Below are 11401 nucleotides of genomic sequence, written 5' to 3'. Positions count from 1 at the left end.
AACACCAGCTGTTGAACTCGCGGCGGCGGCCGCGCAAGTTCCAGGCGCAGTTCCAGCGGGATGCCGAGCGCGCATCTGTACGGAGATGCGCGCACGCCTGCCACAGGCTCTCTTGGGGGGGGGTGTTATCACTGGAACTGGCAATGGATCCCCAGATCACGTGCAGGCGGCAGAGAGACCCAGCTGTGCTTTTCCCCTCGCCTACACAGGTCTTCTTTGGCACGACAAACTCCTTGTTATATATACCATGAATGTCACCAGAGCAGCCAACTCGCTGGGGCCCTGGGTGCCCGAGCACCCACAAAAATCTCCATGAGGGGACTGGGCACCCACAAATTTCGGTGCACGCTACATGGCACTCACGGCCCCGGGCTAAGTTCGCCCTCCTGAATGTCACGTGTGAATCGGGCCCCCTTCACGGAACTTGCTTCTCTACAGGCTGCTTCAGACGCGGCTTTTCCTACGCGGAACAAAACGTGTTGTTTTCCCTCCGGGAGAGTTTCCTGCGCTTCTCCTCGGAGAAAGGGGGATCAAAGTGCGAAGAAGCGCGCCTTCAGGTTGAGCCACCATCCCGAGCGGAGCCTCTTGCAGGCGGCTGGCCCTTTAAATGTTCGCGGCCGGCCCGTGCTGCCTTTCGCTCGGAGACCCCGCGCGCGCAGCGAAGAGGTGAAACCAAGATGGCGGCCGCGCCGTGACTGAGCCTTGAGACAGAAGGACACGAACGGCCAGCGCCTCAGCCACCCAGCCCGCCCACGGAAGGGCCCCGCGCCTCGGCCCGCTGCGTGGGAAGGAGCAGGAGGAGCGCCGCGGGCGACGAGGCCCGAGCCCGGGACTCGGCACCGGCGGCGGGAGCGGGAGCAGGAAGAACATGGCGGCGGAGGAGTCGGGCTGGGAGTTGAGTCGCCGCTGCTCGTGAGGGGAGCTGATGGGGGAGACCGGGCCGTGAGGCCGCCTGCGCGCCCCAGCCCGCCCGGCCCCGCTTCCTCTCCCCGCCCACGCCCAGGGAGGCAGGCAGCGAGGCAGCAGCAGCACCGTCCCCCCGCCGCCGCCGGCTTAGGCCGCGGCCTCCTCTGCGAAGAAGGGGCGGCTCCGTCTCGGTCCCCTAGTCTGGCCGAAAGAAGGGGCTTCGGGCCTGGGAGCTTCGCGCACAATAGAGCCGGGCAGAGGACGAACCGGTCCGCTCTGCCGTTGTTTCCCCCCCGCTTCGCCTTCCGCTCCCCCCTAAATACGTCTCCCCGATCTATCCTTACGGGTTTCCCTTCCCGCCGCTCCCGTGACACTTTTCGGTTTGTTTTTTTTATTGGGGGGGACCTGTCGGTTACGACTAGCTGATCCCCCCGCTTACCTTTCCTGTCACCACTGATCCGCCCGCTTTCTTTCTCCTCCCCGCTGCTCTGTCACTTACGCCTCCGATCTGCGCTCCGCTCCTCCACTTCTTCATGCCAGCCTGCCTTATTGGCACACCCGGTTAATTTCTACGCTTTTAGTCACCTGTGTAATTCGGGACCCTTTTCACACCCTTCTTTTAAGACCCTCCTCGTCCTTCTGTTTCCCCCTCTCAACTCTGCCATTGTTACTTCCTGTTATCTCGCATCCTACAAGGCAGTGCTGCTGCTTCACTGAAGTTCTGTGTTCCCCTAAGACTTGCTTCCCTCCCTTCCTTTCCTCTCCCCCCCACTTTTGCTTTGGCCCCCTTTTGGGGGTGATGCAGCAGCTACTCTAGCAGTTGCCACAAAGAGGACTGTTGTGGGACACCGTCTGAGACTTTTCATTCTCTTTCCTGCTCCCCTTCACTGAGGGGGGCAAAGCCCCCCCCCCACATCAGCTCAGTCAACTATTGTAGTCCCCTGTGGTGTGGCAAGAGGCAGGATGACTGATACCCGGAGAAGAGTGAAGGTTTATACACTGAATGAAGATAGACAGTGGGACGACCGAGGCACTGGACATGTGTCCTCTGGCTATGTGGAAAGGCTGAAGGGCATGTCCCTGCTAGTCAGGGCAGAGAGCGATGGTAAGTTTGGCTGAATGTGTGAACATGTGCACACCAAAAGTATTAATCCCTGTGTTCATGTTAGTAAGGTAGGAGGTGGTAATCATATCTTGGAACTGAATTTCAAGTGTTGGGTGATGTATATGGGAGTCTGAAACCAGGTAAGTATTATTCAACATATGTTGGCTATCATGACAGATGATTCCCAACAATGTGTTGTTGTTAACTACATAACAGTTATTGCAATATTCTGTTGTAGAATATTTGCAACAATAGACTTTGGCCACTGTGCCTAGATAAAAATTAAGTACTGATTAGCATATTTTGCTCCTAAAATCTTAGGATGGAAGATAATTACAAAAATTGCGTTAATTTTAATGAATGTATATGCTGTCCTATAATCCTTGTTATCTCAGCAGGTGTGTGGAATGATATTGACTTCTAATTCCTGCTTTCCGTAAGAACCCATTATCTCCTTACATTCTAGAGAGAATCCATGGTTCATGTTTGTCAAACCCATGAACTATAGATTGTCAAAATTATAAGTTGAAATTATAAGTTGAAATTATAAGTTTTTTAACATGATTGCTGTGGTGAGATTCTTTGTGAAAGCATATGAATAATTTCTTTATGATAAATTAAGCTTCAGGATCTGCCTTGTGTATCTGCTCAAAGTAAATAAAATGTTTTTTCCTTCAGGTTTTAGGCCAACAAAAGAAGTACAAATCAGTTGGGGAACACTTAATAGCAATTTGGAAGTTGAGTGAATCCAGTGTATGCTGCAATATATACAAGCGATCTTAAGTTCTATTTCATCTTTAACCACATTTTTTCCCTTCCTATTTTTGTTTTTAACTTGATAGTGGCCCTTTTAGGTTGGTGCCGAAAAACATCTTCTCCCTCTTTTGAAACTAAGTAAAAATGAAAGTAGACTAGGTGGGGGGAAACCCATAACAAATAAATGGAACTAATTTACAAGAGAGCAGTGAGACTTGCTGATAAGTTTGTGCATAATATTTCAGTCTTGCAGCATTATCCTTTCCATATTTACTGTTAATTCAACCCCATTGATAGTGCTGGATTCAACTTACCTGGTTAGTTCAAGGACTCCCACTAGTGCAGTGGGACTGCACCCCCCACCAAGCCCCCCAAATCTGCTTTGGGCAAATGCTTGTACTTATGGAACAACTGTACTAGCACAATGTTGAATTCTACCTGTAGACTCATGCCATTAGTTACACTAAGTTTGTGTGTTAACTCAGGGAATCTTTGTGACTGATTAGAACTTAATATTCTTAGTTGATTTATCAAAATTGTGCCTCAAATTATCTTAGTCTGGAAGTCCATTTTCCAAACTTTAGAAATGAAGTAAAATGCAATTATTTTATTTCTTAATATTACTTTTAAACTTTTCAGACTTTAAAATACACGTAGGTCCTGCTTACCAAACATAATGCATTCTGTGAAATCATTGGTTAGGCAAGCATTCACATAACTAGTCTATAATTTCCTATGGAAATTCTACTGTGGGATTTGTTTGCTCTCCCCCCCCCCATGGTTTCTTCCTGAAATGGCTGTAGCCAATCAGCAATCAGATAAGTGAATCTGTGGAGTGTATAGCAAGGTTTGGGCGTAATTATTTTCATGGGGACATGAATTTTCAGATAGTGAGCGTGCAGATAGTAGGGGCAGCGTGTAAAATAATGTCAATGGAATGTAAACATTTATATGGATATTGTGGAAGTTTTACTGATTGTACACAAGTCATGCTTTGTGATCTGCAAGCTGAACCTAGTCCAGTTGCATCTCAGATGATGAGCTGTTTTGTTGTCCAAGACAAGCAGCAGAAACAGGAAACTTACCATGCCACTAGCAGGCAGCAATACATGGCTGATGGGTTGAGTTTGGTGCGGTATGTCACAAATTTTGCCCCTACACAGCATTCTGGAATAGGCACCTTGGAGATTAAGTAGAGAGCTTTCTCACTCCCAATGTATTGCTTTGTAATTATTTCTAGAATTTCTTGTTCAGCTTTGCTGTATATTTTCTGTTTCCATATTAATATTTTTATGTCTCTTGCTGTGCACCACACTTACTCTTTGAATAAGGAAGTTATAGACATAGGACCTGGTAGAAAGTGATAGATAAGACCTAGTATCTGCATCTCTAGGGAGTAGCAGTAAGTATACCATAGTGTTGTAGTCTCTCCAAATGGGGTTGAAGACAGGCAAATTGGTGACAAAGGCAATGGGATTGTCCTGGTACTTGGGATACGAATCATGTGGTATTAACAAAGCTCCCCCCCCAACCCTCATACCAGGTATATACACTGCATCACAGGAGCTACTGCTATTAGGAGTGTTTGGGGGGGAAAATGCAAATAGCCTAAGCCACATGGTTGAAATAGTCAAGCACATTTCAGCAGCATGGAATTTCACCATGCTCAGTTGTCTACCCCAGTGCTAGCAAAGTGATGAGAGCCAAGATAAGGCAATGTGGAGAAGGGGTAAGTGGAGTATAGTACTAGCCATACTAGATCAGGCCAATAGCCTATATATTTGTATATATGCTTTGACATTGACTTGAATGATATATTGTCAAGGGAGTTTAAAATGTACACCCCAGATAAGGCTTTCTTCTAAGCAAAAATGGCCAACATATGTGGGCAACTTGATTCTCTGGGAAGCCAGAAATATCTCATTTCTCCTCTGCAGCACACACACATTTTTGGCTGCATGATAAAACTGGAATGAAAGAAAAGCCTATTTTTATTGCATTTTTCCTTACTTTATTATTATTATATATTTATTTATACACCACATTGACAAGGACTCACTTACTGTGACACTTTTTCCACTTACTGTATAGTCATTTTCCTGTGCAAATCTGTGCATGTCTACACAGAAGTTTACTGAGTTCATTGGGGCTTACTCCCATGTAAGTGGGTATAGGATTGTAACCTGTGAATATTGCAAATATCTCTCTAATCTCTTATACTACTGTACAGTATATGAGGTAGATTTAGTGGCAGTTATACACTGTTGGGCAAATAACATATGTCCTGTCTGTTTTTGAACCCACCCTGTTTCTTATGTTAAAAGAAGAGGACAAAATGTTTTTAACATTAGTTCATATTATTCCCTAGTGAAATCTTTCCATGCCCTTAAATCAATTTTATTGAACACCTGTTATCTCAGTGAACTAAGGCAACAGCCACAACTAAACACAATATATTTGGTAATAGTGTTAATCATTTAACCATTAACTTAGTAACTGAAAAGTAGACTCCTACTAACTGAAATTTGTGGAAGAGATGAGCTTAAAAGGTAACTTTCAGGTACCTCTTCCATTTGTTCAGTCAGTTAACTCTAGGAGAATATTCTCTGCACTCTCCTGTGATGATAAACAAGAGACTTGGTCTATGCAGGGAACAAAAACTAGGCACTGTATCTTTCTTTTTTAACTATTTCAGGCATTTAAGAAGTGTTGAATCATCAGCGGCTTTTACATTTTAATGGTACTTCTCTCCCCCCGCCCCCGGCAGCAATAACTCAGTATTTGAACTGTAAACTTTTTCTATCCTTCAGATGTGTCCTCAGAAGTATGTTTCCCTTGGCTTCAGCCATACACTACTTCTTCCTAGTTGCTGAATGCTTGAATTTGTTACTTTTAACCCATTGCCATGATTAGTTATAGATCTGTACTTACAGGTAATACAGAACCTTAATGCAACAGTTTGTTTCTCCTACTGCTATTGATGTGGTTCATATATAATACAAAGCCAAACTATGGCTTTTTGCAATGCATGAACATGCAGGTTTCTGATGAATAAATCACAACTGCTTTGCTCTTCCTTTGATCCTGATGCTGCTGCTGCACTGCTATGAGCAAAGCCATGGTTTGACATGTAAACCAAAACTTGGTTACAGCTTCTGGTTTCTCTGGAGTGAGAGAAATCCTGAGCCTGTGTTCTGATGATACACTAACCCAAACTATGACTTAGCTCACATAAGTGCAGATGCAAAGTGCTTTTACTAAGCCATGGATTGGCTTCACATTGCATGCGAACTGATTTGGATTTTTGGATTTCTGTGTTCGCATTGTATACCTCCAACTAGTCCAGAACAAGTCTAAATCGGTGTCTTCAGCTGGGCTGGGGGGGATGTGTATTTCATCACAAAAATTCTGGAAGCTTGATAATGGCACCTAGAAATTTGAAATTGTTCAGCCTATAGAAAATTGAAATACTTACCAGCCCTAGAGCCCAGTACAAAAGTGGAGTGTAATATATGCAGGACCTTTTAGGAAGGTTGCAATAGCTAGCCTTGCTTTATTTCTGTAACGGTGGCTAGTTGGCTACCACTCTTTCACAGTATAGCAACCTTTTATTACCCATCCTGAAAGGTTTTACAGAAGACATGATTTGTATGGTTTATGTTTGTTTTCTTTCCAGTATGTTTTAATACCTTGAAACCTTCTTTGAGGGAGAGGAAGTGTGTTTTGATATTAACCTAGGAAAGTTTGCTTTGCACAGCCGAGTCTTAGAAAAATCAATATAACACTAACTAACTGCTTTTAATTAAAATTATATATTACAGGATTTCAGTGCTTGATAAACATTAGAACGGCCTTCACCTACTGGTGCCCTTCTCATTTTTTGGGATGTATGCACTGATAGGAGTTGTAGTTCAAAAGATCTGCAGGACACCAGGATGGCGAAGGTTGCTTTAGAGAACTGTTTGCAGAATCAGTAACCATTTCTTCACAGGAATAGTTGTGTATACCTGGTGAATTATTATTTTCAGTTTGCTTTGTATAGATCATATAAATGCTGCTTTATTTCTAGGGGAGGAAATAAAACACTTTCCCCCTTCTTTTTAGGTTCTCTTCTTCTGGAGTCCAAAATCAATCCTAATACTGCTTACCAGAAGCAACAGGTAACAATTTAGTCAGCTATCTTTCCCAGCGTAGGAAATGTTTGATGGAAATATGACAGTTGGATCTGCCAATTTCAAGGTGCTTTCAGGCTGTCGTGGCTTGGGTTATGAACTGCTGCTATGACCTAGAAGTTATCTGTTGATGCTTCACTGGCAACAATGTAACAGTAACATGGTAATTGTTTGTGTCTCCAGCTTAATCTAACAGTTCAGTTGCCATAGAACCTTTTGATGTATGGCAGAACTCCTTATATCATTCCTCTGTACAATTGTCTTGTGAGTTAGGTACTCTTGAGTGTAATGAATACAGAGTAGTCTAGTGAACTTCACATTAAACTTAACAGATCAGCTAAAAGCTGCACCCAAAAAGGTCAGGAGATTTTTGGACTGATTGACAAACCAAATAGTAACCAATTGCTTGGATAAATTGTGATTCACCAATGGGTTCTTAGGGAACTCCTATGTAAAATTGCAGGACCATCCATAGCAAATTACTAGTAGATCACCAATGTAACACTGTCTTTTAAGTAGCATCCAAGGAACTGTATGCTTCTCAGTCAGATTACCTAAGTAAGGCTGCAGTCAGAATAATGTATACTCAGAAGTAAGTCCCATAGAAATCAGTGGGGCTTGTTGCCAGGCTAGTAGGATTTCAATTGCAGTCTCAGCTAGTAGACAATGTAGGGCAGTCCTGTAAATATAAAGATTTTGTGGATTTTCAAAAAGCGTGCCACGAAGGGCCTTGTGAAAAGTTCATTAAGAACGTAGCAGTCATTAATTAGTCTCAGTGATCTTATGGGTTGGTGACTGATTAAAAAACAGGAAAGAGCATATGAATGAGTAAACAAATTTCTGCAGAAGTCTTTTAGTGTAATGCTGTAGGGAAAAAAGCATATTGAGATAATAGGAAAAGAGTGGAAAATTAAACAACAAATAATGCCATTACTAAAGTTGATGTTGTGTATATTTGAAATGTTGTGTGCATGCAGTTCAAAACCTTTGGGAAATTGTAAAAAGGATGCATAAAGGTTGCTAAAATTATCAGATGGATGAATTGTTCTATGAAGAGAGTCTAAAATACAATACAGATGGGAGTGTGGTTATTGGTGATAAAAAAGTGAATAAGAAATATTCTTTATGAAAGCTGGCTTTTAATCAAAATGAGAATGTAGCAGGTGACAACCATAATTTCATGCAAAGCATGACATAACACAATGTTGCCCTATAAAATTCATCTACTTGCCAAAATATACATGATGTTTTAGATCCAGCAACCATAGTTTGCTCAGTGGCAACTGTATCTCATATGCTAAAAACACTGCCAGCATGCCATGCATGTGACTTTCTTTGCACTGGCTTGGTATCCACTGACAATCCAATATGGGAATTTTTAGTTTGTGATTTTGGTTGTATTAAGAGTAATAAGCAAGTGAAACACTTTGATTTTTTTATCTCAGACATTATTGGATCAAATAATTCATCTTTAGAAAATGTTCTGTAATGTTAAATATAGCTTAACTAAACATAACTCTTAACTTTTAAAGGACACACTGATTGTGTGGTCTGAAGCAGAGAACTATGATCTGGCACTTAGCTTTCAAGAAAAAGCTGGATGTGATGAAATATGGGAAAAAATATGTCAGGTAAGTTTTCCCTCTCAAATATTTAAATATTTGTTCTATTTGCAATATTAAGTGAATATTTCCTTCACCATTTCCTTCAGAAGCATCCAGATTATTTAAAACCTGAAATGTGTGTAGTGCATATTCAGACTTCCATTCAAACTAACAAATGGGCTAACTAAACAAGAGGGCCAAATACCTACAACTCCTGATTGTCAGCAAATATGAAAACGAAAATATTCCACTGTTGTAGAACACTGGGAAATCAAAAATTACCGTAAACCTTGCCATTAGGAAGGTAGTAAGATAGCAATAGCAAAAGTAGAATTAAATTGGTGCCGTTGCACTTAACAGATGGGTTTTTCATCAAGTGGATAATACCATTAATAGAAGAGGAGATTTTTGCCTGTTCCCCTTTCCCTCCGCAGCCCCCAAAAGTAATCTCCAGAGAGTTGGGGGACCCTCCAAAACAGCATGGAAGGTGCTCTGAAAGGCTGTGTGGAAAAAGGGGGAAACTGTGAAAACTACCATTTCCATCAGCAGAGACATCTGCTGATCAAAAGTCCTTTTGCAAGCACAACAGCATTTCATTGTTTTTATTTGTTAAATTTCTGTCCTACCCTTCCTCCCAAAGGAGCTTGAGTTGAATTCTACAAGTGTAAGCGGCTCCTGTCCGGTTGGCTCCTTTAAAGCAAGCAGGCTCTCTGTCCCTCTCTCCTCCCCACTCAGCTGGCTAAATAGCAGCAAAGTTTTTCAGTGAGCCGGGAAGGAGGGAGAGAAGCAGAGCCTGCTTGCTTCTCCTCTTATACCCCTCTTCTGCATTATTAACAGCATCCTTCTCCACCCACCCCACGCGTGTTCCTCGTCCCTTGAGTGCTTTTCCTTCCCTCCCCACTTAAAATGTGGTTACAAAGCACAGATCCACATGGATCCTCAGGATTTTTGCACTGGGTCACCCCAAATTCACCATCAGATCACATAGCATGTCCATGGCTACAGCTTGCACCAAAAAAATCACGCACCCACCGTTGCCTGGGGCCGCAGTGGTGCAAAAACGTGGTTACAAAGCATGGATCCACATGGATCTTCGCATTGGGCTGCCTCAAACTCACCGTCAGATCACATGTTTGTGGCCACCGCATAAACCACAAAAATCATACATCCACTGTTTCGTTTAGAATATTTTTTTTCTTGTTTTCCTCCTCTAAAAACTGTGTGTGTTATGGTCGGGTGCGTGTTATAGAGCGAAAAATACGGTAGGTACTGCTCCGGTAGGAAGGTAAACGGCGTTTCTGTGCACTGCTCTGGTTTGCCAGAAGCGGCTTAATCCTGCTGGCCACATGACCCGGAAGCTGTACGCTGGCTCCCTCAGCCAATAAAGCGAGATGTGTGCTGCAACCCCAGAGTCGGCCACGACTGGACCTAATGGTCAGGGGTCCCTTTACCTTTTTATAGTGTTGGTTAGAGGCTGAACTTAGTATTGTGAAGCAAAAAAGCTCACTTCAGTTTTTAGTCTAAGATAACAATATCCGAAGACAGACCTGGTGCTGCTTGCATTGTGATGCTTAGCTGCCATGGTGTGGACTTTTCTGTAACTAGAACTTTCACCCACCTGGTTGGTTCTTGTATATTTTTTTCAATACCTGATATTCAAGGTTTAATATTTGGTTTTACCCATTTCCACTGGATTGGGTACAGTTCTCTTTTCTCTGCAATACTGTTTAAGATAAATTTATGGTAAAAGTGCTTGGATTGTCTGCATCTCTGTATATAGCTGTAGGCATCTGGCTGTGAAAGCTGAAGAGGTCCCCTTTGGTTTTCTCTCACTTTAATAGGTTCAAGGGAAAGACCCTTCAGTGGACATTACTCAGGATCTGGTGGATGAATCTGAAGAGGAACGCTTTGATGATATGTCATCCCCAGGTCTAGAGTTGCCATCTTGTGAATTAAGTCGACTAGAGGAAATTGCAGAACTTGTGGCGTCTTCGCTGCCTTCTCCATTGCGGCGAGAAAAACTTGCTCTAGCGCTGGAAAATGAGGGCTACATTAAAAAGCTCTTAGAAATTTTTCATGTGTGTGAGGACTTGGAAAACATTGAAGGACTACACCATTTGTATGAAATTATTAAGGGAATCTTCCTTTTGAATAGAACTGCACTTTTTGAAGTAATGTTTTCTGAAGAATGTATAATGGATGTAATTGGATGCCTAGAATATGATCCTTCTTTATCACAGTCACGGAAACACAGGGAATTTCTGACAAAAACTGCAAAATTTAAAGAAGTTATTCCAATATCTGATCCAGAATTGAAACAAAAAATACATCAGACATACAGAGTACAGTATATTCAAGATATGGTTCTACCTACTCCTTCGGTGTTTGAGGAAAACATGTTATCAACTCTTCATTCATTCATCTTTTTTAATAAAGTAGAAATAGTTGGTATGTTACAGGTAAGTCAGGAATTGTTTTCTTTAATCTTGGATGTTGTGCAGATTGAGTGTTTCTATCTAGATTTCCTTGTTTGGAGCCTGCTTGCAAACCTGGGGCATTTCCTGTACCTGGAAGATGCAGTCTGGGATGCTGGGTCTTACAGTTTGGCTCCTGTTAATTGGTTTAATTAAAAACTCAAATACTGGATTTTTAATGAATTTTGGGTAACTTCTAAACTCTTGAACATAGTGATGTAAAATTTTGCCGGTAACTTATCAAATTGCATCTCTGTATTCCCTGTGAATATCATGCAAATACTTAGCACTAAAAGGCTAGTGGAAGGAAACAGAAACTAGCACAAACCTGCTATGACCTAGTTGTCTGAAAAGTGACAGAATCCATCTTCTTAGAAGGGGCTC

At 42.4% G+C, this 11401-nt stretch overlaps 1 protein-coding gene across 1 annotated transcript in view; it reads left to right on the top strand.

Annotated features, from left to right (window-relative positions):
- Positions 1-422: 422 nt before the first annotated feature.
- The window catches only part of PPP4R3A (protein phosphatase 4 regulatory subunit 3A), a 30659-nt gene continuing 19680 nt past the window's right edge, over positions 423-11401 (top strand). Inside the window, exons 1-4 of the mRNA XM_083612625.1 lie at positions 423-2011; positions 6872-6927; positions 8472-8570; positions 10385-11002. Of these exons, the coding sequence (XP_083468751.1) occupies positions 1870-2011; positions 6872-6927; positions 8472-8570; positions 10385-11002 (915 nt within the window). The 5' untranslated portion in view covers positions 423-1869. The remainder of the gene's footprint in view (positions 2012-6871; positions 6928-8471; positions 8571-10384; positions 11003-11401) is intronic.

Source organism: Podarcis filfolensis (genome assembly GCF_964270895.1).
Source record: "Podarcis filfolensis genome assembly, chromosome: 1".
Classification (NCBI taxonomy): domain Eukaryota; kingdom Metazoa; phylum Chordata; class Lepidosauria; order Squamata; family Lacertidae; genus Podarcis; species Podarcis filfolensis.
This window is presented reverse-complemented; position numbering and strand designations above follow the sequence as displayed.